The sequence below is a fragment of the Anopheles merus genome, chromosome 3L, assembly GCF_017562075.2.
Source record: "Anopheles merus strain MAF chromosome 3L, AmerM5.1, whole genome shotgun sequence".
Classification (NCBI taxonomy): domain Eukaryota; kingdom Metazoa; phylum Arthropoda; class Insecta; order Diptera; family Culicidae; genus Anopheles; species Anopheles merus.
In genome coordinates, this window is record NC_054085.1 from 36,099,012 (window position 1) to 36,115,427 (window position 16,416).

The 16,416-nt window shown below is 45.0% G+C and overlaps 3 protein-coding genes and 4 non-coding genes across 9 annotated transcripts in view; 6 read left to right on the plus strand and 1 right to left on the minus strand.

The window, feature by feature from the left end:
• LOC121600499 (phosphatidylserine synthase) overlaps window positions 1–831 on the plus strand; it is a 20,281-nt gene extending 19,450 nt beyond the window's left edge. For all 3 annotated transcript variants that reach the window (XM_041929152.1, XM_041929150.1, XM_041929151.1), the window contains one exon: window positions 493–831. The gene's annotated coding sequence lies outside the window, so the exon portion shown is untranslated. The remainder of the gene's footprint in view (window positions 1–492) is intronic.
• Window positions 372–12,527, minus strand: LOC121600500 (mitogen-activated protein kinase p38b-like). Its single transcript, XM_041929153.1, is given in 9 exon segments — window positions 372–1,330; window positions 1,417–1,514; window positions 1,598–1,752; window positions 5,977–6,056; window positions 6,638–6,872; window positions 7,285–7,621; window positions 8,288–8,289; window positions 12,388–12,410; window positions 12,413–12,527. Coding segments are annotated over 9 exon segments (1,080 nt in total). The 5' UTR covers window positions 12,489–12,527; the 3' UTR covers window positions 372–1,256.
• Trnaf-gaa lies at window positions 2,404–2,476 on the plus strand. The gene has a single exon. It is a non-coding gene; the product is annotated as a tRNA-Phe (tRNA).
• Trnaf-gaa lies at window positions 2,985–3,057 on the plus strand. The gene has a single exon. It is a non-coding gene; the product is annotated as a tRNA-Phe (tRNA).
• Window positions 3,645–3,717, plus strand: Trnaf-gaa. The gene has a single exon. It is a non-coding gene; the product is annotated as a tRNA-Phe (tRNA).
• A 740-nt stretch (window positions 12,528–13,267) lies between the features above and the next one.
• LOC121599922 lies at window positions 13,268–15,679 on the plus strand. The gene is made up of 6 exons (XM_041928073.1): window positions 13,268–13,464; window positions 13,925–13,991; window positions 14,148–14,360; window positions 14,406–15,038; window positions 15,114–15,495; window positions 15,589–15,679. The coding sequence occupies exons 1-5, from the start codon at window positions 13,460–13,462 to the stop codon at window positions 15,438–15,440; spliced, it is 1,245 nt and encodes a 414-aa protein (XP_041784007.1). The 5' UTR covers window positions 13,268–13,459; the 3' UTR covers window positions 15,441–15,495; window positions 15,589–15,679.
• A 505-nt stretch (window positions 15,680–16,184) lies between these two features.
• Trnaf-gaa lies at window positions 16,185–16,257 on the plus strand. The gene has a single exon. It is a non-coding gene; the product is annotated as a tRNA-Phe (tRNA).
• Window positions 16,258–16,416: the final 159 nt, after the last annotated feature.

The window sequence follows — 16,416 nt, forward strand, 5'->3', positions numbered from 1 at the left end:
GTTATATTTATGTTGATGCGTAATTCGCTTGTTATTTCACTAATTACGATTGGACTATATCGTTTTTGAACAGCACATTTCATTAGTATTTAATATATATGCTTTTTGCACTGCACACACATAGCTTTATACAGCCGTTGTTGTAGAAAAATGCATTTTCTTTCAAGTTGTACGTTATATACTTGCAAAATAGTAGATTCTTGCTAAAACGCTTTCATACTTTTCTTCTTATCACCGAAGAAATCACCTTTCTATAACCTTTTCTTGAGCACCGAACATAGCCGAAATTAATACATAGCAAGTAACACTTTAAAACAGCAACACCAGTACAACAGTAACATTGATTGCGTAAATAAAACCCTTAGCTATAGTTAATTTGTAGATAATTTTATTCGTATCAAATAAGTTTGTTGTTATCGTTTTTTTACTACTTCAAGTACACTTTCGACTCTAACGACTCTAACGACTCTTTCCCACCATTACTCTTTCCAGCGTACCGTGCATATACTACACCTTGAACCTCATACCCATTTATCGCGTACGTATATTAACATTGAATCTAACTCGAAACTGTAATAATTTTGTTGTTGTTGTTGTTGTTGTTGTGGCATCAACAGTAAAGCTTGAAACACACACACACGGACGGGGTATGTGCCCTGTGGGGGAGTGAGCAAGGATCTAAATTCTGATTTTGTAGGGTGGATTTTGCATTCCCTTTTTTTGCTAGCTTCCATCTTCATTCATGTCTGTCGCATTTGCTTACTTTACTAGTTGGTGTTTAAACAGAGGAGAAATGTTCGTATTTAGCTGTTGCATCACACACCACACACATACACACAAGGACTTGTGCACGTCAATTTGTGTATCTAGAGGCTACGTGTTCTCTTGCTGCTACCCGTACTAGCTCTTTTCGTCTTTTGCACCACACGCAACACACAACCACACATCACCAGAAGGCAAGCGTTTTACGCAATTGCACAATATTTATGAAGAAATTTATAAAAGTGAACCCTGCATACATGTGCTCAATAGAGACTGCCATTCTCAAACCTTGCTTCTAAGTCAGCATTTAGTACGCATTCAGTAATTCACTGTTTGAGCCCTCCGCTCCTGTCTTCTTCGTCTCTACTAGACCCTTTCATGGACAACCGCGTGTCCTTTCGCGTGTATATTTTGCATTATGTGGTGGTCTGTGCATTACCATTTTGCCTTCACTGAAGCTAGTTGGGCTTTTACTGATTGATCTCGTTCTGGAATTACGCTTGAGGTTCACCGCCAATATGTGCGTGCTGCTGCGGGACAAAGTTAAGTACCTCTTTGAAGACCAGTTCTAAAAAGACACGTGCAAATAAAGGAATAAAAGATGACATTGGAGGCTCGAGTAAGTGGTTTTCTACTATATAAATCTTCTCTTACCCTTCCACCGTTCCACGGGCAGGTCCATGTCCTCGAAACTCTGATCGTACAGCGATGAGGTTGGCTCGTCGGACGGATCGGCATACTTCTCCAAATAGCTAAAATCATACAACAAATAAAGAGTGGATGTGAGTAGAATAGTAAAGTTCTCTGTTCTTCTGTGAAAAAAACCGCTCCTTACGGATGAGCAAGGGCCTGTTCGGCCGTTATCCGCTTATCCGCATCCAGCTCCAACATTTTTTCCAGCAAATCGATGGCAAGCGGATTGGCACCGCGGAAAACGTCGCTAAAGTTGCGCTTCTCCGTTTTCGGCAGCGATTTTATGTAATGACGGGCCTGCAAATGTACGGAAAGGGTTCAACACAAAATCAGTTTCAGAAGGTTACATTAAATTCTATACGACTAAGACGTAAGCTGAAAATCGTAAAGGAAAGCAACATGTTCGAAGCTCTACCTCTTCGCTGGTGATTTTTTGCATCAGTTCTTCGTTCGGCGTACCGCAGAAAAACATAACGCGTGTCAGATGGTCAATATCTGCGGTTGAATATCCACACCACACCCCGCATACAAACACGCACAAAGCAAGTTCATTCATTGTTCATCGTCATCAGTTTTCCAAAAAAAAGTTACGCGTTTGATTCAAACGATAGCAGACGGGCGGGCAGCAGCAAAACATAGAGCACCATCCATCATTATGTTTGGTTCCAAAGTTAAGGTTTCTACGTAACATGCTTATTTAGAGGGAATCATTTTGTGTAGCATAAAATATAAACATGCTCAACTCGAAAGATAAACGGGTTAGTATGTGGAAAACAGCAAACTTATGGAGTTGGTTAAGATGGGTAAAGAATAAAAAGAGGAGTTTCCATTCCGTGGGGGGTAATGTGTATAGTTGAAGCGAACTCCTGCAGTACAGTTATGCGAAGCGAAAGAGAACGAAACACTATCGCGCAACTTGTATTGCATGAGATTCCTCCCTTCCAACCAGCCGAAATAGCTCAGTTGGGAGAGCGTTAGACTGAAGATCTAAAGGTCCCCGGTTCAATCCCGGGTTTCGGCAGGCGAATCCACTTTTTTTTACTCGATTTGTGTCCAGTTTTACAGTTTTTTATCAATTTTCCCGTGCTACGATTTAAAAAAGAGATCACATCACATAAGAGCCAAAAACAGACATGCACAACTATACTATAGCCCTTCAGAAGCAGTAAGTAGATGACTCACTCATACTCATCCATTCCAAATGTTCACAATTATGCTTATTAGCAGACACATGTACCACTTTTCACGACAAACTATTAAATATTGGTATTGGTATTGGTATTGGATATAGATATTGGTGTGTACTATATTTTAATTTTATATGAACTTTGAGAGTTATTTAATATATTCGAGCAGCATAAAACTGTCGCTGTGCTTTATGCAGAGGAGTGTGTTTTCGTATGTGATGGCACGGTAACTCTGTGCTTCCTGTAACATAGTGCCCTCACGTTTAAAAGAACGAGCACAATGGGTTCTTTTATATTTCATTTCACCCACCATGAATTCCATGGAAGCCCCTCCCACCACCTGCCGAAATAGCTCAGTTGGGAGAGCGTTAGACTGAAGATCTAAAGGTCCCCGGTTCAATCCCGGGTTTCGGCACAGAATATCACAACTTCTTTTTTATATTCTACCACCACCATCCCAGGTACAGAACTTTTTCTTGAGGTATTAGGATATGTAGTTTTTGACATCGGTTTTTATCTAATAAACCTTTCGCGATTGCCAAAAGTATGAAATTGGGTTCATATTAGAATCCGGCACAATGTCGTTCAGGCGGCATTCTACAGAATTTAGCCTTTATAGCCGACTGTCGATTCCATTTTAGGTATATTTATATCGGTTCGAAATAAAAACGAGCATTTTAACGTTTACGAACAGTTGGGTTTTAACGCGTAAGCAATTCCATACCAAACCCCTTGTCATTACTTTAATTTTATATGTTAGTATTGCTATTGTTAAGAGCTACGTTTTTACATGCATTATTCGTTAACAAGCTTTATCATTTCCATCATCATGCTGTTAGTTAATATAATATAAATCAATTTTTACACTACACAAATAGTACAACAGATCACAAACCCTGCCAACTGTTGTCATATCCCGATGTGTTTGCACCTGAACAAAACGAACGCGAGCGCATTAGAACGTGTTCACCAGTACCACTATGGTCCGCCCTCCCCCCACCTGCCGAAATAGCTCAGTTGGGAGAGCGTTAGACTGAAGATCTAAAGGTCCCCGGTTCAATCCCGGGTTTCGGCAATGATCGCCAGTCACCTTTTTACTTCTTTTCATAAGATTGCAACGACAATCAACCATAAACTACTACTTTCAAACATTACTTTTGCACTCTTCATGAAGCTATCTCAATGATGCTGTTTTAATACCCACTTCTTTCTCTCGATCCATACTTTTCCCTTCTCCTCTGGGAGTTCACGTCGCCTATCGGTATGTCTAATCGATGTTCACGTTCACCTGATTGACCACCATACCCCACGACGAAGGCAACATAGTCTCACAGTGGACAAGTTTTTGTATGTATGCTCCTCTACCCGCTACCCCAAACGGCCCAAGCCCCAGAATTGGCAAACGAACCATACCATGTAGGTCCGATGAGAAAAGCCTACAACCAAACGGCATGTAATGACGGCAGATAATAACTTAATCAAGACGATCGTGCACACACCAACCCCCGCCCCGTTCCTTCTTGGTTTCCCGAAAAGGGGGGGAGAGGCACCCGACCGGCTGTTTGTTCAAGTGTTACCGCGGTATGGATGCGAACTGATGATAAGAAGAAACCATCGCGTGGTGTGCTGCAACAAACACATACACATACCAACATAGTCCAGGCCTTCCTTTTGCCGGTGGTGTTGTGTGGGGTGTGGACATTCCGCCGTGTCGAATAGTTGCGATTCTCCTCCTTCTCCCCCCTGTGTCTTTGCCCTGATAATAAGGAACGAGAGCGTTTCAATTCGGAACAGTCGGAACAGACGCGAAAGGGGAAGGAAGCCGTCTGTGGCCGTTTACAGTAACTTGTTGCTAATGCCAAGGCGGGAAACCCCCATAAACAGCTTCCCCCCGCTCGTGCTTGCAGGAAACCCTTTCCATCTCCTTCTCACCATTCTTGTGTTGAGGCACTTCTTACAACAAGAAACGACGACTGTCGTGAAACGAATCAAATGAAATTAACTGAGTGCAGCAGCAGCAGCAGCAGCAGCAGCAGCAACAAATGGTAGCAGAAAAATCCGTTCGTGGCCCGCTTGGAGAGCCGGTAAAACGTGCAAGAATTTGTAGAATGTTGTTCAAATTGAACGCAATGCCTATTAAAAGCTAAAAGGTCTCCATTCTCTCCACATTCTGTAGTAGTAAGAGAGAGAGAGAGCAGATAATAATGGTCAAGTCAATCAGTGACGAATGCACATCGGTGTTTCAAATTCAATCGGCTCCGCCCGTTTGTGTACACAAGACAAGTTCAATTGATTCAAATAGACACGCTTTCTGGGAAGAAATGACGCGATTACCCTTCTTATTGTGATAATGTCAGCTCTATACATTGGGTCTCATTAAGAAAAAAGCCTCTTAAGAAGCTTCCAACAATTAAAAAGGAAGCAAAATGCTCACAATACAACTAAAAAACCTTCTGAAAGCAATCGATTTGCCGTCGTCACCCCCTACACCTTATCATGGCAGTCGAAACCAATCGCAACATGGCTGCTTTCAACCCACTATCTGGCACACACTGTGGCCTAGGCACAGCTCCAAAACTTCCATATCAAACAGCTACACACACCTCTCCGTCGTGGTCGTTTTTGATCTGTCACCACCCTTTGGACAGATTGTGTGAGTACTTTTGCACCCTTCGGACGACGCAGGTCTCGCTAGAGCGCTGACGACCATCAATGGGGCAAGCAAGTGTCGCCATCACTTGTGCGAGCGAGCGAACGCGCAGGTTTTGAGTCACCCCAGCAGTATCATATGGGGCAGTACGCGCAAAAAAGAGCGTTTTTCTAATCACGCTTGACGTGTTGCGGTAATGAATGCACCCGGTTTTTTTTCTTCTTCTTCTATTGCTACTGCTCCATATCACTTAAAACGAAGCCTATTGGCTCACTAGTGGATGTACTTGATCGAAAGCCTCACCACACTTTGGGGGGTGGCAATTACAAAGTGCAGACACACAGTAGTGTAGCGGGGGCTTCGATTACATTCGACTAAATATAGTACTGCTGCTTTTTTTCAACCGTCTGTGTGACCTTTTCTGTTGTCGCTGCTTTCGGTTCTTATGGTTAATTGTAATTAATGAAGCGTAATGCAACCGTATGCAGAGTGTTTAGCAACCTACAACGACATGTAAGGGAGGGAGGGTTAGAGTAGCAAGAACGCATGGCCCCTTTGTATTGAGTAGCTCCCCCACAGAAGTAATAGTATTATAGAAAGTGATTAAACTACAAAATAAGAGTAAGAAAACAATACACAAAAGGGTCAGAGAGACAAAACAAAAATGGTTTTACAATTACTCACACTTTCCGAGGAGATTTTCGCCATGAACTCATCGTTCGGTGTGCCGAGTATCTCCATGATAAGGTTTAGCTGGTGAATGTCTGGGCAGGAGATGAATCAAGTTTTGAGAGGTTGTGGGCGATTGGGAGTACAACAAAAAAACGAGAAAAAGAGAAAATAATGGAAGTCATGCCCGAATGGCACACAGCGAGAGTAGGAGGGAAGAAAGTCAAAGAAAATCACGTTCGAAAATGGTTTTGGTTTTGCTCCCGCAGTATATATGATATAATATTGGAATGGAGAGAAATTGGAAAGCTAGACACTAGTGACGCATTAGTGACAATATTTGATTTTTTTTAAACAAAAAGCAAAAGGGAAATGTAAAGTGGCTTTTCTTTTTTTTTTTTGGAGGGGAAACGAAAACAAAGGAGTTTGGACAGCGTTAAACAAATACAGACAATTTTGTATAAACACTAACGACCAAATAACACCGCGCAAGATGGTAAATGTGTGTTAGTAATGTTAGTAAACACGCACAAATTGCACAAACCCCCCTAACACAAAAGCTTTTCCAAAACAAAAACAAAACAAAAATGGAACTAAAACCATGAAGCAAAACAAAAAGAGGGTATGTGTGTCTGTCTGTGTGTAAGGTTTGCATTGCTTTGCAGTAAAAGGATACGGTCCGTGCCGGGGAACAGTGTCCGGCCGGTCAGCAGCTCCGCCATGATGCAGCCGACCGACCAAATGTCCACCGTTTGGTTGTAGTGCATCCAGTTGAGCATAATTTCGGGCGCCCGGTACCAGCGGGTCGCGACGTAGCCGGTCATCTCGTTCTCGGTCGGGCGGGCCAACCCAAAGTCCAGTATTTTCAGCTCGCAGTCCTCGTTCACGGCAATGTTGGACGGTTTCAAATCCTACGGCGAGACAGAGAGGGGGGGGGGGGGGAGAGAGAGAAAGAGCATTAGCCTCGACATGCTGACCGCTGGACACAATTAGAGGATATTATGTGTTTGCTGCTGAAGGGCGGCCGGTGGGTTTGTTGTTGTTGTGTAGGTAAAACGAAATTGATCGATTTTATGCACCTTCACCCCCGGCCAACATTCTCGAGGACAGTCTAATTTCAGTCTTGCGGTCATTTAAAGCAAACACACGCAGAGAGACGACCATAAAATCACTTTTACATCATTTTAGTTTGACACGCAACGGTACACGTACGTCGCCTCGAGCGACGTGTAAGAAAGAAAGGGGTGAAGAAAAGTGTGTGTGTGTGTGTGTGTGTTTGTTTGATTTATGACTTGCATGACTTGAGGGCGCCGGTGAACCTACCCGGTGAATGATTCCCGCACTGTGTATGTACTTCAGGCCGCGCAGGATCTGGTAGACGAGGAACTGGACATGCTCGTCCGACAGGCGCTGGGTGCGGATGATGTTGTTCAGGTCGGCGCCCATCAGGTGCGTCACCAGGTAGACCTGCTGGAACGATTCGAGCGTATTGTTGGCCCCCGGATGGAACACGTCCAGCAGGCCGATAATGTTCTCGTGGTTCATGTGCTTCAGCATGCGCAGCTCCCGGTAGGTGCGCTTCGCGTGGACGGCTGACTGGAACGGGCGGGCCAGCTTCTTGATTGCCACCTTCACGTTGTGCTCCGTGTCCATGGCCGAGCTAGAGAGAAAGAGAGAGAGAGAGAGTGGTAAGAGAAGAAGAAGAAAATAATCAATAAAATGTTCGAATGGTCAGACGGTCATATACATTGACGGAAACAAAATTGAGGAGTTTTAATGACTTTTTCAGGCTTTTGGTGGATTTTTCTTAGCAACCGCCACAAACCGAGTGTTTGCTACGGGTTCTAATCTTTCCCTTGCGCACCTTTTTGGTGGTTTTATACTGATTCCTCGTTGTACAACATGCATGATGAATAATATCCTTTTCTAAATGTTTCGCATTAAATTCAATTTAACTCATTTTTCAATTACCAACTTTTCATTATGATTGATTTTTAAGGATTCATGTCAGTATAATTTGCATGTCAGTATAATAGGTAATTGTGATTAAATTGCCTCGCCAGGTGTCATTAAAATACGGTGAAAAATTCGGGATGTCTCATCCGCTGAGAATTAAAAACACATTACTGTAGTCTTCAATGTCACTCAATAGTATTCTTCAATTCTAATGCTTCAAAAGGGCGCGAAAAGTTTTAACCCAACAAGGTCATTCATTTTAATGATCATCTCTCCTCTTCCATCATTCTTTTTGTCGTTAGAAGTATCATATGGTTGTGGTGGAATTTGCTGCTTTGTTGGCAGCAGCGCGAGTGACCCGAAAGCTTACCACTAATACTACTGGCTCAAACCTGAGTGTGTGCAAAAATATTTCAAATATTCCTCTGTCGCCAATTTTAACAAACATAATCGTATTCGCATAGGATTGCAGCTCTTTTTCTACTACTCAAAAACACACACACACACACAGAGGAAGACAATTAGCACCCAAAGTACCGGTCACAGAATGGGGAGGTTTTTGTCTGTACCTGTGAGGCCTATGACCCCCTCTCTCTCTGCCTATCTGGCCGCAGTCGCAACACATCATTCACCCCGACTTAGAGGGGTAAGGAAGGAAGGCTAAAATATACACAACCGTTAGGAAAGATAGTATCGCGCATTTGTTTATACGTTAGTTCAGCCGTTTCGTGTTATTTATAGGATTTCACAAACCCCCATCCTTCGCTCTGTGTCTCTCTGCGGTGGCTGAAGGGGAAAGATGAACCTGGCCACATCCGCCACCAGCAACCAGCACAGTCGTCAAGCCGAAACAAAACAGAGTGTTACTGCAGCTAATTATTCACACCTTCCTCGTACCAAACGCGTTCCGTTTCCTTTACGATAGAAACGGGCGGGTGGGCGCGTTCAAAGCTGGTGGAAATCTCTCCCTATATCGGGAAAAATCATAATGTTTTGCGGGCGAGGGAAATCAATACAGTGGCGTACTGTGTGGCGTTGGATAATTGCGAAATGCGGTTTAAAGTGTAAATGACGTTCAATTTCTTTTGCACCTGTGTACAATGCACCAGAGGGGGCCCCGAGACGTAATTACGATCAGCTTTTGTTTTGCCCTTTTTTTTCATGCAAACCTTCTTAAATCTACCCCACAACACGTCGTAGTCCCTTGTACCCTCCTTTCCCTTTCCTTCAAATACACATACAGAGCAGAGCACGCCGTCGTATCAATTGCACTCAATTGTAGCAAATTGACCGGGTAACCTCGGGGTGTTTTGCGGTTTTGCAGGGGGGTGGAAAGGTGCTGCAATGACATGCGAGTGTGCCTACGATGCACAAATCGTCGTCACCAGATGTTACGTCCATCGTATTATTGCGTGTTGGATGATTGAGTGAGTCAATCGGAAAAACGACGTAACAGTTAATTCTATGGCGAGAAAATTGAGCACCGAAAATGTGTCTAAATGAAACTTATTTTACCCGTTAATGTAAAAAAGCAAGAAGGTATGCAAAGAAAAGGGGGCATTTGTGATCGACAGTGGTCTCTCGCGATGGGAAAAATGAAGTTTTCGACGAAATTGATTGCAGATAGTAGGTCCGTCAGTTCCACAATCGATCAGTTTCCACAATCGATTCCAGAATCAACTCCAGAAACGGAATCGGCTTCGGCATCTGAGTCGGTTTCGGCATCTCCATAATAATAGACGTGCGGGTCCAATGATGCTACGTATTGATAGTAGCGATTCTCAGGTCGATTACGAATCCGGACCCGATTCCGATTTCAGAATCAAAACGGGAATCAAATTTGGAATCCGACTCCGGAGTCGACTCCAAATTCGGCCCCGGAATCGGTTCCGGAATTAATTCCGAACACGGGGTAGGTCCGATTCTGAGCTCCCACCACCTACAGTGGTCAAAAGAGAATGAAAAAAATAACCTCAAATTAACACCAATAAGCAACACTCTCTTTGGCGAGCATATCAATCACATTATCAAGCTGCTGGGGCTCGCTATCACATTAGCAAAACTCTGCTGCCTCTCATTCATAAACGGCTGGGTATTTTGGGGCGGAAAATGGGTGCGACAGAAACGCTTCCGCGATTAGAGGAAGGCAAGGGGAGCGGTTGGTACGCAATATTTACCAATAAATAAAATGCAATAAACAACAAGCCCTTTGCACATGTAATGTTTGCACCAACACTGGCCCAAAGCCATCGCAAACGATTTCTTATCAAGTCGGTGAGTCTGTTTGCCTTCCCCTTCCTTCCATCATTGGAGGGGGTCATTGGGGGCAAATGGGAAATGGAATTATTATTCTCTAATCGAGTCTAAGGAGTCAAAGCTTCGACCCAGAGGGAAAGAGGTACATGGGAAAAAAGAGTATAACAAACTTGTTGTAATTTGCAACATATAAAACGAAAACCTTTCGACAGCAAAAGTCAAGTTCATCTCGAACTCGGTTGCGCCTTCCACTCGGTCCACCCCTTGGGAAGGGGCAGGTGGAATTGTAGCACAAGGTATCTAATCTTATCTGGTGAATACCAATGAGATATCTAAAGTATTCTGCGAGTGGCGCGTGATGCAAACAGCCGCCCCCAACCACCGATGCCGTTGGTTAGCTTGAAATATTCTCGAAAAAGATAACCGCTGTGTCGTTGGTTTTAATCTAAACTTTTGTCCTACAATATTCATTCCAATTTCTGTCCATCCGCCCGGCCACATACCATTCCAATTGTGCTTCCTCCTTCTATTCGTGACATTCTCAAAACAGAAGGTGGGCTGTTTGTCGTTTGATTGTTTTTTCTCAAGGTTACTACTACACACCAGAGGCAGGAAGAATCTCTCCCCGCCCCACTCGGCACCCACACCCACCCACATGCTGTGCTGTTGTCGGTGGACGCGCGGCGGAATGACGACACCATGTGTTATGGCTCGCGGGCACGATCACGAATCGTGCTGTAATGGAAACGGACCACCAAACACAAAAAGAAGGGCACGACGGGGGCCAAACGTAGTAAAGCGGAATAAAACGAATCCGGCTGTTTCGTCCATTCATGTGTTGTTGTAGAGCTGTTGTTGCTGCCGCCCACCCACTGCCACAGGACGGGGTGGGAGGGCGCGACTTTCGGTACACAGCAGAATCAAAACGGCCACTCTTGTCACACTTTCGTCGTGATCGTGATGGAAGCTGGATAGGCATGTTGGTCATTTATTGCTTCTTGGCTGAATGCTTTTTTTTTTAAAAAAAAGATCAGTTTTTCACACGATTTGTGCTGAGAATTTGGTCTACGTTCTGTGAACCCTGTGTGGGGGTAAGCTCTCGGGTGCTAAAAATCTTAATTGCTGTATTTAAAATACATTCCAAGAGCGAAGACATGTCAATCGAGGGATTAACGGGCTGAATTTGGAAATGATGACAGCAATGACGGACCAAAACTGTGTGCACCAAACAACTGCATCACACTCATGCACACTAAACAATCAAAGTAACCACAGTAAACACAGGCTCCTCAATATGTGTCGGGGTATTGAGCCAGACATCAACGTATTTAGAATAATGCATACATGACAGCTAAAATAGTGTTCATTTGTATGCGTAGTTTAGATGGTTTTTTGGAACCGGGTGTTATATGAGTCCCCCCTCCCACCCCGAAAGGAACTGTGACCGCAACAACGTCGAACCGGTTTGGGTCGTTGTGCAAATAGCAACGCACATCATCATCGAATGCGGTGAATTCGGGAGAGGGAAACAGCATCATCATCATCAACATCATTCAAGCCTTTTTCTTTGATGGCATTTCGTGAAGCCTGTGGGACGACCAATCATTCGATGGGTGACGTAGATGCTTTTAGGCTGCATTACAATAAGGAAAAGGTATGAATATCCTTGATTATTGAACTGTTTTGTATACTATGCAGGTAAAACACGAAATAAAGATAAAACAGCCTTATAAAATTGCCTCATTAGGCTGCCCTTTTGCAACCCTTTTACACGTTAATGCGCAACACGATTGATGAATGACGAGTACGAAACGAGTTTTTCAGTCATTAAAAATGCGTTTAATATTCAGTTTTTTCTTCTATCGCTACATCGCTGAGGGGGGCTTACCGTAAGGGGTGGAATAAATTTAGGTGCGTTCGGGTAATTAGTTTGCAATTGAACTACAATTACGACCGATAACGCAAGTAAGATGGTTTGTTTATTGAGATATAATTTTTAAATATTGTTTACTTCATCTTTCCCGTATTAAAGGAAAGGTTACACATGATTGGTTGAAGGAACTAATAACAATTTCTGCTCAATTTACCAATAGAAACACGAGATTCCGAGGTGAGAACAAGGCGATCAAATAATCATAAACTCAATCGATTGTAAACTCCCTACCATCCATCAAAGACTGTATAATTAACCCCTCCAATTATATGGACACCTACCACTTGGCCGTACGCGCCGCTACGACCGGGGTCAGCACCTGATACTTTTCCGGAACTTCCCATTCCGTTTTGTTGATCTCGGTGCGATAAAACTTGGGCATTTTCGGGCCGCTCTCGTTTGCGTTTCCACACAGAATGATTTCCCGGTGTTTTTCGCCTACTTTTTCTATTTATACGGAACAGATGTGAGCGCACGAGACAAATACCACACGTCGCACACACACACATACACACGAGCGCGTATATGAATTTTACACTTTATCTTCACTGGATTGGGGGGACGGACGGGACACTGAGCACCTTTTTTGTGTGTTGCCCACGCAGTAGGCCCCGACTCGCACACAGACGGACTTTTTTTTTTGCTTCCTCTGTCGTCTGTCACCGTGTCGTCGTCGCACACACTTTCATCTAGTTGGAGGCACTTTTCGATTTGCACTTTTGAGCGGTTTAGGTCGCAGATATCTCTGGGTTCACTGTGGCCGATAAGAACCACACACACACACGTACGCAATAAGGGGAGACCTCTTATCTTTACGAAATCATCAACTGCTGCTGCTCGCGGTACTGTCGCGAATACCACACACCAATATCCACCGGATCACCGTACTGCTGCTGCTGCTGCTACTTACAGCTGCAGGTGTGAATCGTAACCCGTACTCGTGAATACGCACACACGCGACAGCATCGCTTCCCCGACTTGAGCGCACACACGAAAACGTCACAAAAAACCGTCGCGGATACGCCAAGCGCTCACACACACAACACGATACACGCAACCGCGGAAACACTTGAGGAGGAAGATCGACGGAACAGTGAGGACGATTAGAAACAGAATAGCCAAGCACGACAGAACGGGGAAACGCGTTTTTGTGTGTCTGGCCGTGTACGGGATCTTTCTGCGCTCGCCGTGCGATGCCGTCGGTTTTGCCGCTGTGCGATGTGTGGCAACTGTTATTCCCCGCTGTCTGTACTTGTGTGCGTGTGTGGGGTGAAGTGACAGCCCAAGCAACCGAAACGGTGATAGCGCCACCGTTGGTGTGAAACTTAACGAAGCTGCCCAACAAACCTCTCGATGCTGTACGTTTTTGTTGATATTTTTAGGGATATATTCTTGCTAAAGGAATGTAGCTGTTGCAAATGGCTTAAAAAAGAAAATGAAATGGCTACTATTTGACTTCTTTTCGGTCGTTGAACCTTAATGAGAATGTTTCCAAAATGGTCCAAAAAGGTAAGGCAGGTGTTGCTGGTCGAATCATTCACAAACTCACAAAAATACTTTTAAACCGCTTAATTTGGTGGTCAAAAAGTTAAACAAATTATTTCGTTGCTAACGAACTCCCACCCGCCCCATACACACCTTGGTGAAACGTGTCTTTCAAAACGAATGGGAAACGTCAAGTCGTCCAATGTTTACAACGCGAAATGCGTTACTTTTAGGTAACGCCTCGTAACGTGTTTACAATTTCGCCGAGAACCTCCACCTCCGCACACGAGTGTACTGCGTGTTTACGTTTAGCAAATCGTTCCCTTCTTGCAGGACACAACCCACCACCACCAGCAGCTTTCCGAGAAGGCAAATGAATTTTAACTCCTTCCCAAATGAGGTAAGAAAGCCAACGCCACTAACCTGGTGTGGCTGTACAAAAAAAGTGGTGCGCAATTAATTGGGCGCCGTTTGGTTGTGTGAGTAATTTTAAAGCTTCGAATCGGCCTAAATGCTTTGTGTGCTTTCTTTCTTCTCCCCAACCCCACCCCCACAGGTGCTGTGTTCCATATTCGACTACCTGCCATGGAAGGATCGGCAACGGGTGTCGCTGGTGTGCCGCCGCTGGAACGCCATCATCAACTCGGACCACTATCTGCGCGGCCAGAAGCTGGTGCTGTACAACTACAACAAGGCCAAGTTTTTCTCCGGCGTCGAGGTGGAGCTGCTGAATCGGCAGAAAAAATATCGCCTTCTACTCGAACGCCATGTTCGACACGGAGGAGCTGCTCGACACGATCGGGCGGTCGTTTAGCGGCGGCAGCGCCATGGTCCGCTCGCTGTCACTGTTTCTACGGTCGGAGCATCGGCTGGCCGGCTGGTGGTGGACAACATACCGAACTTGCGCCACCTGACCGAGCTGAAGATATCGGCCAACGAGGGCCTGACTAACGGTGTGCTCATCGACAGTGCGTCCCTGGAGAAGCTAAACATTTCGTTCTACCAAAGTTCGGTCTGCCAGCTAGTCACGCCACGGCTGCACACGCTGCACCTGACCGTACGCTACCCGAGCGAGATGGAGCTGATAGGGACGATCTCGGCGCAGCTGGTCGAGCTGAAGGTGTCGTTCATCTCGAAGGACCACGTTGCGAAGCTGTTCCGGTGCGACTTTCGCTCGCTCAAGACGCTCAACATTTCGCTCAAAAATGACAAATACATTGCGTACAGCGTGTCGCCGGTCCATCTGCGACCGCTCGAGCGGGAGGCCATTTTCGCGCAAACCATCGTCGGGCTGGAAACGCTCCGCATCGTCGACATCTGCAACATCTTCGACATTGACTTTTTGAAGATGTTTGCGTACGCTAAGTCGCTGAAAGCGCTCACCATCAACTACTTCAAGTTGGTTAGTGAAGTGAGCGAGCTGATAAACGGGTTTAAGGGACTGGAAGTAAGTGGCATCACTGTTATTCCCCCCGTCTTGGGTAATGTCTACTAATAGTACACACTCTTTCCCCTTCAACAGTACCTTAATCTAGAGGGATGCCAGCGAATGGACGATTCCAAGCGGCTACATCTACCCTGTCTGCAGACACTCGTGATGCCTTACAAGCAGCTCTGCCTGTTTAGTGCCACGCAGCTGGACACGCTGACGACGCTGTACTACAACAACACGACCAAGGATCAAACACTGTTGATCAAGAATAGCGGCCACCTTTACCAACCTATCCTTCCTGTGCCTGCAACACTTCGACAACGAGCTCGATCGGAACGCGCTTCTCCATCTGAATCTGCTGACGAAACTGCGCGTCCTGGTCATCGAGAACATGTCCGTTTCGAGTTCCGTGTTTGAGAACTGTCCGACGGTGCCGCAGCTACAGCGGCTGGTAATGGACACGATCGTGTCGGTGTGTATAATGCAAACCGCTTCTTGAGAACGTCTGCCAGGGGCACATACTTAATGCATCCTTCCTCTCTCTCATTGTATGTCTATTACGCAGGAAGTGTCGATGCTGGATATGATACCGGCCAGATTCCCCTCGCTGCAAACGCTCGTCATCAGCAACTGCTTCCTGTATCTGATACTCGAGGATAGCGGGAAACACTACACGACGTTCGACGAGCTGCGCCGCCAGATGCCCTGCTGTCGCATATCGACCAAAGATTCGACCATTTTCACCAATACCGCTAAGCAAAGCTGAAGAATAAGGGATGGCGAGAGAGGGAACCGGAGTTGGAGTGTAAGAATCTATTTAATTCATCATTCAGGAGAAAAGGACAAGAGGAGTACGTGATATGTAGCGTGTAAGCAAGGAGTTGTGATTTGTGTGCACACAACGCCCGTCAGGGAATCGTTTTGCAGCCAAACGTGTGCAGATGTGTATATGTATGCGTTTGTGTGTGTGCGTGTGTGCGTATGTATGTAATATATTTTATTGGGATTTTTGAACTAATTGCAAACTAAACGAAGAAGCGTGTGCATAAGAAATCATTGTGGTGCAATACGTGTGTAAGGAAATGAGCCAAGCAAGAGAAACGACAATATGGTAGTGGTAGTGAGTATTTATAGGCGTTTGAGCGGGAGAGAAGAGACAGCGCCGAAATAGCTCAGTTGGGAGAGCGTTAGACTGAAGATCTAAAGGTCCCCGGTTCAATCCCGGGTTTCGGCACATGTGGAACTTTTTGTTGGAGTTGATTTTGTTCGTTCGGCATGACATTCTCACTTTTAGTTTACTAGATTAGATTTTTGACCAAGTTTTTATGAAATAAAAAAGAAACTTTTACAATAGGATGAAACAATCGTTTCATCATCAGGGATGATTTTCAAA

Bases quoted from the DNA above. Each gene is read 5' to 3' on its own strand.
- LOC121599922 (XM_041928073.1), top strand. The intron at 13,992-14,147 runs GTAAGAAAGCCA...CCACCCCCACAG, and splicing joins TTAACTCCTTCCCAAATGAG to GTGCTGTGTTCCATATTCGA. The intron at 15,039-15,113 runs GTAAGTGGCATC...CCCCTTCAACAG, and splicing joins ACGGGTTTAAGGGACTGGAA to TACCTTAATCTAGAGGGATG.